Below are 15826 nucleotides of genomic sequence, written 5' to 3'. Positions count from 1 at the left end.
TAGTCAGTAATGAACACACACTGAGAATGGAAATGGAGTAAAATAGAGCAAGGCTTCTGATGATTGGTTTGACCTGTTGGTGCTTTTTAGTTAATGCAGTCTGCTCTTGCCTTGTACATGTACCGTGCATGGGACTACACTGTAATATAACATTGTATTGCCAAGGTTGTCACTGACAGCAATTATGACTCATAACTGCACAGTACAGTTATGATTTACTATTCACTCATACTATGAACGTCAACATTTGGGCCTACATTGAATCTCGCCATGTTTTCTATGGAGCAGAGGACTAAACACCATGCTGTTTTTCATAATGAATCTATGTTATCTCACCAGGATCTGCTGTTCCCCAGCCAGCCAGCGCAGGGAGACAGCCGTGTGTCAGTGGCAGTGAGTGGAGAGCTGACCATCTCCTCCGTACAGCGCTCTGATGCAGGCTTCTACACCTGCCAGGCCCTCACTGTGGCCGGCAGCATCCTGGCCAAGGCTCAGCTAGAGGTGGCAGACGGTGAGAGCATATAGAGCATGCCACACACAAACACATGTGCACACACACACACACACACACACACACACACACACCACATACACTGGTAGATGTGGTCATATCAATGCGCACCTGCAGAGCTATCCTTGCCAACAGAATTGTGCGCCTTGCCTGAGAACAATGCACAACTAAGTGCAAGCACACACACTTGCTTGACCACATGCACTGAAGGTGCATAAATTGCATCAGAGGCTGACTGTTTAATGCTTGGCACTAGTCTTGGCTGAGATGTGCTGAATGCTGTAAGAGCTAATCGGTCAAATGCCTTCATCCATTTCATTAGCATGTCACTGTGGGAAGTTGCACCAGAGAGAGGCCATGAAAGGCTTGCAAAGAGAGAAACTGTTCAAATGAAAACTCCCTGATGGAGAGTCACATGTACACCTCTCTCCTCCTCTCAAAGAGCATCATTATCTTAAGTGCTGAGCTAGTGCCAGTTAGGAGCTGTTTACACCTCTCTCCCTCTCTATCTCTGTCTCCATCGCTCTCTCTCTTTCTCACTCATTTCCTGGATTCCTCTCACACACATTATTGAATTAACATCTGCTAAAGGATTTTTTGGAAAGAGAACATACCTTGTCATGCGAGTTGGAAAATATGTAAATAGTGTTGCTGTATACAGTACAGAGGATTGAAGGAATGATCAAGTGGTTGAGTGTGAAAAATGTAACAAGAGCTTCAGATTCAGACACAGTGTTTTTGACGCCCTGGGTTGCTCCTAATGCTCAAATCAAGTAAATCAAATCAAATTGTATTTGTCACATTACATTTACATTTTACATTTAAGTCATTTAGCAGACGCTCTTATCCAGAGCGACTTACAAATTGGTGCATTCACCTTATGACATCCAGTGGAACAGCCACTTTACAATAGTGCATCTAAATCTTTTAAGGGGGGGGGGGAGAGGGATTACTTTATCCTATCCTAGGTATTCCTTAAAGAGGTGGGGTTTCAGGTGTCTCCGGAAGGTGGTGATTGACTCCGCTGTCCTGGCGTCGTGAGGGAGTTTGTTCCACCATTGGGGGGCCAGAGCAGCGAACAGTTTTGACTGGGCTGAGCGGGAACTGTACTTCCTCAGTGGTAGGATACACCCGAATACAACGGGTGTAGACTTAACCGTGAAATGCTTACTTACGAGCCCAGTGATACAGAATTAAAAAATAATAGTAAAAATAAAAAGAGTAAGACAAGAGGAATAAAATATACAAGAATAAAGCTACAGTATATACAGGGAGTACCAGATCAATGTGCAGGGAGGGGAATGAGGTATCTGAGGTAGATATGTACATGAAGGCAGGGTAAAGTGATTAGGCATTAGGATAGATAATTATAAGACTAAAATAAAGAAGGGAAGTGGGGGTGGGGGTCAGCTGAAAAGTCACTACAAAGTTGATAATTATAACAGTTGAAATGCTAATCCTTTGCACATGAACACTCACTCATTCGGGAACAATTGCAATCAATATATATATTTACGCTCAGTGTGTCGTCTGGGTCTCTGTTGAAAAGTTTGTTTCTGTTGGAGAGTGTCTGTCCTCTCTCTCTCTGTATCGTGGTTAGAATGGAAAGTTCAATGATACCGAATTCCTTGCTGCAGACTAGTAATTCGACTAGTATCAAAGACTTGCTCTTATTCTGTCAGTATCAATAGTCTAAGAGTTTAACCATGTGGTATGGTTAATAGATTCAGCCATCTACTCAAACCTTGGCCCTCTCGTTATCGAGGTAAGCTGGTCTGCAACCTTTGTCCTCTCGTAATTGAGGGAAACATGGTCTGTTGAGAAATTCTCAAAGTGGGGGTTTTATTCGGGAGAGCAGAAAAAGGTTGTCTCATGACGCCAGTTCCTAACTGTGCTCATGGGCGGTCCTCTGATTTAGTTAAACTCAAAAGGGAATTGGAGTTTCCTTCATTAAACAGTCCAAAATCACATTACACAATTTTACAAACAGTATCATCTTCACTCATTCATCTTATACAGCAATTATATGTAAATCTCATATCTGAGGCTATTATATAAAGAGCGTTATGGTAATGTTGCCGTATTGTCTCCCATGAGGTTCACAAAATTGTCCCTAACGGACCAGTTTGTAGCTGGATTCTTTTATCTTTTATACCTTCTCCAGAAGATAAATGTTCTTCGGTTCTCCAGTTCGGTGAGGTGGAAGAAATTCCTTTGTCCTCTATGAAAATTCACTCTGTCTCTATACTGTGGCCATTTTTTATTTTATTTTATTTTACCTTTATTTTACTAGGTAAGTCAGTTAACCTGTTGCGACGAGCAATCCGGTATCCGGGATCGTAATTATAGCCTCAAGCTCATTACCATAACGCAACGTTAACTATTCATGAAAATCGCAAATGAAATTAAATAAATTGGCTCTCAAGCTTAGCCTTTTGTTAACAACACTGTCATCTCAGATTTTCAAAATATGCTTTTCAACCATAGCAAAACAAGCATTTGTGTAAGAGTATTGATAGCTAGCATAGCATTAAGCCTAGCATTCAGCAGGCAACATTTTCACAAAAACAAGAAAAGCATTCAAATAAAATAATTTACCTTTGAAGAACTTCGGATGTTTTCAATGAGGAGACTCTCAGTTAGATAGCAAATGTTCAGTTTTTTCAAAAATATTATTTGTGTAGGGGAAATCGCTCCGTTTTGTTCATCACGTTTGGCTGAGAAAAACCCCCGAAAATTCAGTCATCAAAACGCCGAACTTTTTTCCAAATTAACTCCATAATATCGACACAAACATGGCAAACGTTGTTTAGAATCAATCCTCAAGGTGTTTTTCACATATCTATTCGATGATAAGTCATTCGTGGCAGTTTGGTTTCTCCTCTCAATCATATGGAAAAATACATGCAGCAGGAGATTACGCACCAATTTCGACGGAGGACACCAGGCGGACACCTGGTAAATGTAGTCTCTTATGGTCAATCTTCCAATGATATGCCTACAAATACGTCACAATGCTGCAGACACCTTGGGGAAACGACAGAAAGTGTAGGCTCGTTCCTGGCGCATTCACAGCCATATAAGGAGACATTGGAACACAGCGCCTCAAAAATCTGGCTCACTTCCTGTTTGAAGTTTCATCTTGGTTTCGCCTGTAGCATTAGTTCTGTGGCAGTCACAGACAATATCTTTGCAGTTTTGGAAACGTCAGAGTGTTTTCTTTCCAAAGCTGTCAATTAATTCATAGTCGAGCATCTTTTCATGACAAAATATCTTGTTTAAAACGGGAACATTTTTTAATCCGTAAATTAAAAGAGCGCCCCCTATATCCAAGAAGTTAAGAACAAATTCTTAATTTCAATGACGGCCTAGATAATCTCTTCCGGGAGTTTATGACCTCTCTCTGACCACAACAGCCTGGGTGTTGGAGACAGGGAGAAGGGGATGGGGCTTGCTGTACCCAAAGAGGGCAACGTCATGACACCATTGAGCAGTAGACTGTATCACTATGACATCCACATCGTGACTACAGTAGTATCAAATACCAATATTACAAGTTATTTCTCGTGTCGGATGTTATCCTACTCTAAATAAAATCAAGTAGGCTTGAACAAATTGCCCAATTTAGCTAACGCCAGCGACATGTTATGCTGCTACCCGGTGGGAGGCAACTGCTGGCCAGTGGGAAGCAGCTCACGTCGGCAAGCACTAGCCTTTAACCCAACCATATTGCATTGCTCTGGGAGACCTGTTGCCCGGAGAAAAGATGCTAGCAAGCGCTAGAACACTGTTGCACTGGTCATTCGCAACTTCTTGTCATTATGTTAGCTAATTGGCATGCCACGGTGACATCCAGATGTCGACCGCAATACGACAAATTATTTCTTCCTCGACCATCAAATAAACATCACTTTCTTTTACATGTTTTAACTAGCGCCATACTGCTGTTGTTGCCAACTTAAACTAGTATGCTGGGAAGTTCTCATCAAGACCACTGACTGAACCGAATCCATTCATCTACACTCCACTTTCAGCAGCGTGACATACGTCATCAATTTGGGCACCAGGCGTATCCATATATACTTTCCCATTCCACCGCCGCTATCCACAACGCCTTAGCAAACCCAAGCCTACTTGATCGTAATAACGCTCACTCTTGCCTCTATTGGCCGGTTTCGAAGGCATTTACAGATGTCCTCGGGACATGGACAGACATTAGCAATTTCTAAGTCCATTTTGAGCGAAAATTTTCGGGAAAAATGATGCAAGAAAGAAGTCATCTTTTGTTATAGCATCTGATTACAGTTAAATAATATTTTCTGAGTCTAGCAATTGTTCAATATTAATCATACAATGTGGTGCTGACAATTATTACGTATACAGTGGGTATAGTATAAAAGTCTCACTCTATAAGGCTGGTGTTTGATTGGTTTCTCTGCATTTCTGGTTTAGTGACTGTCCTCTGAGTCTGAAGGAGCTGTGATAGAATTTTAGAGCTCTAGAACCTGGTGCAAATACTCTGTCTGAGTTGAGACTAACAGCACTGATAAGCAGGGGAAGAAGAGACAGTATTAAAAGATTGAACACCCCAGAAATGCAGTGGCTTGTTTCTTGTCTGGGGGAGGGGGCTGTGAGGTGCAGCGGTGAGTCAGAAGAAGAAGAGAAGGAGGAAGAGAAGGAAGGAGGGAGGGTGTGAATGTGTTGCGAGGAAGGCATGGTAATTAGCTCCGTAGGCGAGACATCGTTATTCTGCACCTTGTAAATAGAGCCCTATGGTGTGATGTGGTGCCATTAGCACACACTATCAGAAACCTGCAAACGACCCCCAAAACAGGTACCCCCTATCACAACAGATACATCAAGAAGACCTTGCGTCTCCAATGATAAATTAATTCACGTTTATGGGGTCAAATTTGTAATTTAGTATAGCACTAAACTGTAATTCATAGTTTGTGTTTCATTGTTTTCATTGTGATTCCTTGTTTTTCTCCAGCCTCAAAGGACCGCCCCCCGCCCATCATCCGGCAGGGCCCGTCCAACCAGACGCAGGCTGTTGGGGGTGTGGCCCTGCTGAGGTGCCAGGCGTCAGGGGACCCGGAGCCCACCGTTACCTGGCTGAAGGACGGCCTCAGTCTGCTGGGGAAGGACCTTCGCATGGCCCTGCTGGAGCCTGGCAGCCTGCAGATCCAAAGCACCAGGGTGGGTTTATAGGAATAATGCTGTACAAACACAATACACACAGTCACAGCAGCAAGCCTCCTCACTGTGTTCACTCATGATTGATTTGGCCATGAGTCTGCCTGCCATAGTGACTCCATCTTTTCTCTCTCTGCTTCTCTACTTTCATTGCATTATTTTCAATAAACTACCCATTCTTTACAGTTTCTCTCTATTCTCAAAGGCAGGTTGTTAAGGTTTGTGTGTGTGTGTGTTTGTCGCTCAGTATGTGTGCGTGCGCACGTGTGTTTATGCGCTTGCCTCTCATATTGCTTGTGAGAGAGAGGAGAGAAAAAATTCCCATCTGATGTCAGTGAGATGTAATTCAAATGGACAAGTGCAGGCAGGTTGCCTTTAAAGATGAATAGAGGTTATTGATTTTTATAAGTCCTTTAAAGCTGTCATTTAGAGCCATTCGCCCTAGGCAGCATTTAGAGATGCTCTAACCCAAGGATAGTGATTGGGGCAAATAATAATAAGTAAAAACACATCCCTCCCTACTTTGTAGGCTTACCCAGTATCGAATCTCTGAATTTCATTAAACATTTTGGTGTTTTGTACCAGATGTCTCTTTCCATTCATGAAATTGCCTCTGCAGTTTGGATTGATTGATTGATTGATTGAAAGTTAAAAATATACATACATTGCACTCGGAAAGTATTCAGACACCTTCACTTTTCCACAGTTTTTTACGTTACAGCCTTATTCTAAAATTGATTAAATGTTTATTTTCCTCATCATTCTAAACACAATACCGCACGATGACAAAGTGAAAACAGGTTTTTATACATTTTTGCAAATGTATTAAAATGAAAAACAGAAATACCTTATTTACACAATTATTCAAACCCTTTGAGATGAGACTTGACATTGAGCTCAGGTGCATCCTGTTTCCATTGATCATCCTTGAGATGTTTCTACAACTTTATTGGAGTCCACCTGTGGTAAATTCAATTGATTGGACATGATTTGGAAAGGTACACTCCTGTCTATATAAGGTCCCATTTGACAGTGCATGTCAGAGCAAAAACCAAGCCATGAGGTCAAAGGACTTGTCCGTATAGCCCCGAGACAAGACTGAGTCGAGGTACAGGTCTGGGGAAAGGTACCAAAACATTTCTGCAGCAGTGAACCATTGGCCTTCATCATTGTTAAATGGAAGAAGTTTGGATCCACCAAGACTCATCTTAGAGCTGTCCGCCCGGCTAAATGGAGTAATCAGGGGAGAAGGGCCTTGGTCAGGGAGGTGACCAAGAACCCAATGGTCACTCTGATAGAGCTCTAGAGTTCCTCTGTGGAAATGGAAGAACCTTCCAAAAGGACAACCATTTCTGCTGCACTCCACCAATCAGGCTTTTATTGTAGAGTGGCCAGATGGAAGGCACTCCTCATCAAAAGGCACATGACAGCCCACTTGGAGTTTGCCAAAAGGACTCTCAGACTATGAGAAACAAAATTCTCTGGTCTGATGAAACCAAGATTGAACTCTTTGGCCTGAATACCAAGTGTTACGTCTGGAGGAAACCTGGCACCATCCCTTTGTTGAAGCATGGTCTTGGCAGAATCATGCTGTGGGGATGTTTTTCAGTGGCAGGGACTGGGAGACTAGTCAGGATCAAGGGAAAGATAAACAGAACAAAGTACTGAGAGATCCATAATAATAACCTGCTCCAGAGCGCTCAGGACCTCAGACTGGGGAGAAAGTTCACATTTTAACAGTACAAAAACCCTAAGCACACAGCCAAGACAACACAGGAGTGGCTTCGGGACAAGTCTCTGAATGTCTTTGAGTGACCCAGCCAGAGGCTGGACTTGATCCAGATGTGCAGCGATGCTCAGCATCCAACCTGCCAGAGCTTACATTTACATTTACATTTAAGTCATTTAGCAGACGCTCTTATCCAGAGCGACTTACAAATTGGTGCATTCACCTTATGACATCCAGTGGAACAGCCACTTTACAATAGTGCATCTAAATCTTTTAAGGGGGGGGTGAGAAGGATTACTTTATCCTATCCTAGGTATTCCTTAAAGAGGTGGGGTTTCAGGTGTCTCCTCCCTGAGAGGGTCTGCAGGAGAATGGGAGAAACTCCTCAAATACAGGTATGCCAAGCTTGTAGCGTCATACTCAAGAAGACTCGAGGCGGTAATCGCTACCAAAGGTGCTTCAACAAAGTACTGAGTAAGGAGTCTGAATACTTATGTAAATGTGATATTTCAGTTTTTATTTTTAATACATTTGCAAAACTTTATAAAAAGTTGTTTTTGCTTTGTCATTATGGGGTATTGTATGTAGATTGATGAGGGAAACAATATTTAATCAATTTTAGAATAAGGCTGTAACGTAACAAAATGTGGAAAAAGTCAAGGGGTCTGAATACTTTCTGAATACAGAAATCATTTTTAAAGTGACTGGGATTGCACAATATAGTCAGGGACTTATTTCCATTGTGGTCACTACATTTGCTGCGGCACATGCTACAGAAATATAAGGACTGAATGCATGCCTAATTTACACTTCTCTATCTGGCTTTTGGGGTCACCTTATTTTTTAACATTTATTGAATAACGGCACAATCATTTGGGCTTGGGCTCATAACATTATTTAATGTATGACTCATCAGCCTCAGGTAGCGTCAGACTTGAATTTTCATGCCGATCAAAGCTCTAATCAAATCCAGACATACATGTATTAATATGTTGTAGAATGGCACTTCCGGTTTGGGCGGGAAATACCGGATTACCCGGGAGAAAAGTGGTTATTCTCGAGGTGGAACATTTTGTAAAATACCAGGAAAATATTCAAACCTAGTCTGTAGCTTCTTTTTTAGATGTTTGGGGTTTCTGGTGAACCATGATGTGCAGGCATAAATAAAGTGACACTGGAATAGCACACCGTCTTTACGGTGTCTATAGGTTTCCATCTAATTGGCGACAGATTTTCATGTGAATATTCTAAAATATGCATCAAAACAATATGCATATTTCAGGGTTTCCTTTAGAGGAAAATGTGTCGCCTGACAATGTGACTGGGAAGCCTTTAATTTACTAGACATTTGAGAAATTTACCGGACATCCATTTGCATTCAGATCCGAATTGGCGGAGCCAGCGCCATCAATAAATGAGGGTTATTGGCCAAATGTCCCTAAAAACAGCTTATATCAAACATTATTCCTTATGTTTCGATGTGTAGCAAATCAAATCAAATCAAAATCAAATCAAATTTATTTATATAGCCCTTCGTACATCAGCTGATATCTCAAAGTGCTGTACAGAAACCCAGCCTAAAACCCCAAACAGCAAACAATGCAGGTGTAAAAGCACGGTGGCTAGGAAAAACTCCCTAGAAAGGCCAAAACCTAGGAAGAAACCTAGAGAGGAACCAGGCTATGTGGGGTGGCCAGTCCTCTTCTGGCTGTGCCGGGTAGAGATTATAACAGAACATGACCAAGATGTTAAAATGTTCATAAATGACCAGCATGAATAATTCAGAACAGTTGAAACTGGAGCAGCAGCACAGTCAGGTGGACTGGGGACAGCAAATGAGTCATCATGTCAGGTAGTCCTGGGGCACGGTCCTAGGGCTCAGGTCCTCCGAGAGAGAGAGAAAAGAAAGAGAGAATTAGAGAGAGCATATGTGGGGTGGCCAGTCCTCTTCTGGCTGTGCCGGGTGGAGATTATAACAGAACGTGGCCAAGATGTTCAAATGTTCATAAATGACCAGCATGGTCGAATAATAGTAAGGCAGAACAGTTGAAACTGGAGCAGCAGCATGGCCAGGTGGACTGGGGACAGCAAGGAGTCATCATGTCAGGTAGTCCTGGGACATGGTCCTAGGGCCCAGGCCAGTTGAAACTGGAGCAGCAGCATGGCCAGGTGGACTGGGGACAGCAAGGATTCATCATGTCAGGTAGTCCTGGGGCATGGTCCTAGGGCTCAGGTCCTCCGAGAGAGAAAAGAAAGAGAGAATGAGAGAATTAGAGAACGCACACTTAGATTCACACAGGACACCGAATAGGACAGGAGAAGTACTCCAGATATAACAAACTGACCCTAGCCCCCGACACATAAACTACTGCAGCATAAATACTGGAGGCTGAGACAGGAGGGGTCAGGAGACACTGTGGCCCCATCCGAGGACACCCCGGACAGGGCCAAACAGGAAGGATATAACCCCACCCACTTTGCCAAAGCACAGCCCCCCACACCACTAGAGGGATATCTTCAACCACCAACTTACCATCCTGAGACAAGGCCGAGTATAGCCCACAAAGATCTCCGCCACGGCACAACCCAAGGGGGGGAGGCGCCAACCCAGACAGGCTGACCACAACAGTGAATCAACCCACCCAGGTGACGCACCCCCCCAGGGTGGCATGAGAGAGCCCCAGTAAGCCAGTGACTCAGCCCCCATAACAGGGTAGAGGCAGAGAATCCCAGTGGAAAGAGGGGAACCGGCCAGGCAGAGACAGCAAGGGCGGTTCGTTGCTCCAGAGCCTTTCCGTTCACCTTCCCACTCCTGGGCCAGACTACACTCAATCATATGACCCACTGAAGAGATGAGTCTTCAGTAAAGACTTAAAGGTTGAGACCGAGTTTGCGTCTCTGACATGGGTAGGCAGACCGTTCCATAAAAATGGAGCTCTATAGGAGAAAGCCCTGCCTCCAGCTGTTTGCTTAGAAATTCTAGGGACAATTAGGAGGCCTGCGTCTTGTGACCGTAGCGTACGTGTAGGTATGTACGGCAGGACCAAATCAGAGAGATAGGTAGGAGCAAGCCCATGTAATGCTTTGTAGGTTAGCAGTAAAACCTTGAAATCAGCCCTTGCTTTGACAGGAAGCCAGTGTAAAGAGGCTAGCACTGGAGTAATATGATCAAATTTTTGGGTTCTAGTCAGGATTCTAGCAGCCGTATTTAGCACTAACTGAAGTTTATTTAGTGCTTTATCCGGGTAGCCGGAAAATAGAGCATTGCAGTAGTCTAACCTAGAAGTGACAAAAGCATGGATTAATTTTTCTGCATCATTTTTGGACAGAAAGTTTCTGATTTTTGCAATGTTACGTAGATGGAAAAAAGCTGTCCTCGAAATGGTCTTGATATGTTCTTCAAAAGAGAGATCAGGGTCCAGAGTAACGCCGAGGTCCTTCACAGTTTTATTTGAGACGACTGTACAACCATTAAGATTAATTGTCAGATTAAACAGAAGATCTCTTTGTTTCTTGGGACCTAGAACAAGCATCTCTGTTTTGTCCGAGTTTAATAGTAGAAAGTTTGCAGCCATCCACTTCCTTATGTCTGAAACACATGCTTCTAGCGAGGGCAATTTGGGGCTTCACCATGTTTCATTGAAATGTACAGCTGTGTGTCATCCGCATAGCAGTGAAAGTTTACATTATGTTTTCGAATAACATCCCAAAGAGGTAAAATATATAGTGAAAACAATAGTGGTCCTAAAACAGAACCTTGAGGAACACCGAAATTTACAGTTGATTTGTCAGAGGACAAACCATTCACAGAGACAAACTGATATCTTTCCGACAGATAAGATCTAAACCAGGCCAGAACATGTCCGTGTAGACCAATTTGGGTTTCCAATCTCTCCAAAAGAATGTGGTGATCGATGGTATCAAAAGCAGCACTAAGGTCTAGGAGCACGAGGACAGATGCAGAGCCTCGGTCCGATGCCATTAAAATGTAATTTACCACCTTCACAAGTGCCGTCTCAGTGCTATGATGGGGTCTAAAACCAGACTGAAGCATTTCGTATACATTGTTTGTCTTCAGGAAGGCAGTGAGTTGCTGCGCAATAGCCTTCTCTAAAATTTTTGAGAGGAATGGAAGATTCGATATAGGCCGATAGTTTTTTATATTTTCTGGGTCAATGTTTGGCTTTTTCAAGAGAGGCTTTATTACTGCCACTTTTAGTGAGTTTGGTACACATCCAGTGGATAGAGAGCCGTTTATTATGTTCAACATAGGAGGGCCAAGCACAGGAAGCAGCTCTTTCAGTAGTTTAGTTGGAATAGGGTCCAGTATGCAGCTTGAAGGTTTAGAGGCCATGATTATTTTCATCATTGTGTCAAGAGATATAGTACTAAAAGACTTGAGCGTCTCTCTTGATCCTAGGTCCTGGCAGAGTTGTGCAGACTCAGGACAACTGAGGTTTGGAGGAATACGCAGGTTTAAAGAGGAGTCCGTAATTTGCTTTCTAATAATCATAATCTTTTCCTCAAAGAAGTTCATGAATTTATCACTGCTAAAGTGAAAGTCATCCTCTCTTGGGGAATGCTGCTTTTTAGTTAGCTTTGCGACAGTATCAAAAAGGAATTTCGGATTGTTCTTATTTTCCTCAATTAAGTTAGAAAAATAGGATGATCGAGCAGCAGTAAGGGCTCTTCGGTACTGCACGGTACCGTCCTTCCAAGCTAGTCGGAAGACTTCCAGTTTGGTGTGGCGCCATTTCCGTTCCAATTTTCTGGAAGCTTGCTTCAGAGCTCGGGTATTTTCTGTGTACCAGGGAGCTAGTTTCTTATGAGATTTTTTTTTTTTTGTTTTTAGGGGTGCAACTGCATCTAGGGTATTGCGCAAGGTTAAATTGAGATCCTCAGTTAGGTGGTTAACGGATTTTTGTCCTCTGGCGTCCTTGGGTAGGCAGAGGGAGTCTGGAAGGGCATCAAGGAATCTTTGTGTTGTCTGTGAATTTATAGCTCGACTTTTGATGTTCCTTGGTTGGGGTCTGAGCAGATTATTTGTTGCAATTGCAAACGTAATAAAATGGTGGTCCGATAGTCCAGGATTACGAGGAAAAACATTAAGATCCACAACATTTATTCCATGGGACAAAACTAGGTCCAGCGTATGACTGTGACAGTGAGTGGGTCCAGAGACATGTTGGACAAAACCCACTGAGTCGATGATGGCTCCGAAAGCCTTTTGGAGTGGGTCTGTGGACTTTTCCATGTGAATATTAAAGTCACCAAAGATTAGAATATTATCTGCAATGACTACAAGGTCCGATAGGAATTCAGGGAACTCAGTGAGAAACGCTGTATATGGCCCAGGAGGCCTGTAAACAGTAGCTATAAAAAGTGATTGAGTAGGCTTCATAGATTTCAGGACTAGAAGCTCAAAAGACGAAAACGTCATTTTTTTTTTTTGTAAATTAAAATTTGCTATCGTAAATGTTAGCAACACCTCCGCCTTTGCGGGATGCACGGGGGATATGGTCACTAGTGTAGCCAGGAGGTGAGGCCTCATTTAACACAGTAAATTCATCAGGCTTAAGCCATGTTTCAGTCAGGCCAATCACATCAAGATTATGATCAGTGATTAGTTCATTGACTATAATTGCCTTTGAAGTAAGGGATCTAACATTAAGTAGCCCTATTTTGAGATGTGAGGTATCATGATCTCTTTCAGTAATGACAGGAATGGAGGTGGTCTTTATCCTAGTGAGATTGCTAAGGCGAACACCGCCATGTTTAGTTTTGCCCAACCTAGGTCGAGGCACAGACACGGTCTCAATGGTGATAGCTGAGCTGACTACACTGACTATGCTAGTGGCAGACTCCACTATGCTGGCAGGCTGGCTAATAGCCTGCTGCCTGGCCTGCACCCTATTTCATTGTGGAGCTAGAGGAGTTAGAGCCCTGTCTATGTTGGTAGATAAGATGAGAGCACCCGTCCAGCTAGGATGGAGTCCGTCACTCCTCAGCAGGTCAGGCTTGGTCCTGTTTGTGGGTGAGTCCCAGAAAGAGGGCCAATTATCTACAAATTCTATCTTTTGGGAGGGGCAGAAAACAGTTTTCAACCAGCGATTGAGTTGTGAGACTCTGCTGTAGAGCTCATCACTCCCCCTAACTGGGAGGGGGCCAGAGACAATTACTCGATGCCGACACATCTTTCTAGCTGATATGCACGCAGAAGCTATGTTGCGCTTGGTGATCTGACTGTTTCATCCTAACATCGTTGGTGCCGACGTGGATAACAATATCTCTATACTCTCTACACTCGCCAGTTTTAACTTTAGCCAGCACCATCTTCAGATTAGCCTTAACGTCGGTAGCCCTGCCCCCGGGTAAACAGTGTATGATCGCTGGATGATTCGCTTTAAGTCTAATACTGCGGGTAATGGAGTCGCCAATGACTAGAGTTTTCAATTTGTCAGAGCTAATGGTGGGAAGCTTCGGCGTCTCAGACCCCGTAACGGGAGGAGTAGAGACCAGTGAAGACTCGGCCTCTGACACCGACCCGCTGCTTAATGGGGAAAACCGGTTGAAAGTTTCTGTCGGCTGAATGAGCGACACCGGTTGAGCGTTCCTACAGCATTTCCTTCCAGAAACCGTGAGAAAATTGTCCGGCTGCGGGGACTGTGCCAGGGGATTTATACTATTATCTGTACTTACTGGTGGCACAGACGCTGTTTCATCCTTTCCTACACTGAAATTACCCTTGCCTAACGATTGCGTCTGAAGCTGGGCTTGCAGTACAGCTATCGGCGAGCACATCGGCTGCAATTAGAAGGCATCATGTTAATGTTACTACTTAGCTTCGGCTGTTGGAGGTCCTGACGAATCGTGTCCAGATAAAGCGTCCGGAGTGAAAAAGTTGAGGGAAAAATAAATAAATATATGAACGGTAATTAAAAAGTGAAAACCGTAAAGTTGTCAGGTAGCAAAATAGGTTGGCAACAAAAGGCACAGCAACTCGAAAACAAGCCTGCAAGTTGTGACCGGAAATGACGTAGCATATGCAACATTTCTTTTATTGTTTTTTATTGGACTTCTTTCCTAAAAAAAATAATTGTCCACCTCACAATTCAGATGTCAGAGATTTGAGCACTAAATGCATCAGGGCATTGCATGCATAGGCCTATATGCTTAGGGGTCCACTATATGATATTAACATTACAAAATATATAGAGCCTATTTAATAAGGAAGTGATGCGTAGGCCTAGCCCCAGAGAGATAGAGACAGATATGCTGGTGGCATGCTACGACACTGACATGCATTTCTTTATAACAGATGGCTAGATAGTACAGATGTACAGAAGGAGGCTAATTTGTTCTTTTTCAATCAGAATATCTGGTATAAAGATAAGCCTTGTTTTATTAGATTATAGTACTAACTCTGGTAGGCATGTAACATTCTTCCTCACCTCAAGTTCTACTGTTGGAGTCAGTTGGAGCGCCAGTGCACACTGCCTTCATATCATGTGCTTGCAGTGGCTAAAGCTTAATATCAGTCACACCAAACCTTCACTAAAGTTTATTATTTACGATCATGTCAAAAGTATTTTAAGCCATTGTTTACAGGGAAAATACGAGCAGGCAAACACAGCATTAAAGTTGGAACTTAATTTGGTTTAAACCTTTACAGAAGTTTTGAACAGGCTATATTGCAGCAATTACCAACAAAGGCAAGTGCCTACCATACCCAACAAATGACAGAAAAAAAGCAAAATGTTATTTATATTAAAACAGGCCTACTTATAACCTATCTTAAGCACGCAATTAAAAAGACAGATGTAATTTTAGCCAATGTAAATGTTTTTTAAACAAAACAGGTTTTTAATATTTAAAGAACTGGTTTTGAATAATAAATAAGCTTATAAAAATAACAATTATATACAGTAATACTAATAAAGATAAAACAAATTACTATAGAGCTCCAAAATGCTGCATTCTTCAGATCTACAATATTAAAATGTACATTAAATTCCCCTCATAAGCTTTTCACTATACTGTAGGCATACTCTTTTTCTTCTTTTGTTTTACTTCAATGAAAAAGGCCTCCATCTTCACAATCAACAGTAGCCTAGGCCAATAAAATCTGTGTGTAAATACGTAGTGCACATACAAAATATATGTTGGGTTTAAATTGCTATGTACCTAATAAAAAATACAAGTTTACAGGGTTTCCATTGCATTTTCAACTCTACTGATGGTTTTGTCACAGAAATGTTGCGTAGGTATAGCGAATGTGCCCACCGGTATTGGCACATGCGCTCTAGTCAACAGCTTGCAGATACAGTGCAGGTATAGCCTACTACATGATGATATTATTATGGACAAAGTGTGAGATTATTTTTATTTGT

The 15826-nt window shown here is 42.6% G+C and overlaps 1 protein-coding gene across 1 annotated transcript in view; it reads left to right on the top strand.

Moving 5' to 3' along the window:
• Window positions 1-15826, top strand: part of LOC115105786 (roundabout homolog 2-like) — a 161220-nt gene that overhangs the window by 111890 nt on the left and 33504 nt on the right. The window contains exons 9-10 of the mRNA XM_029628172.2: window positions 340-511; window positions 5505-5710. Of these exons, the coding sequence (XP_029484032.1) occupies window positions 340-511; window positions 5505-5710 (378 nt within the window). The remainder of the gene's footprint in view (window positions 1-339; window positions 512-5504; window positions 5711-15826) is intronic.

The sequence above is a fragment of the Oncorhynchus nerka genome, linkage group LG22 (assembly GCF_034236695.1).
Source record: "Oncorhynchus nerka isolate Pitt River linkage group LG22, Oner_Uvic_2.0, whole genome shotgun sequence".
In the NCBI taxonomy this organism is placed as follows: Eukaryota; Metazoa; Chordata; class Actinopteri; order Salmoniformes; family Salmonidae; genus Oncorhynchus; species Oncorhynchus nerka.
Note: the sequence above shows the minus strand (reverse complement) of the source record. Positions and strands in the feature narration are given on the sequence as shown.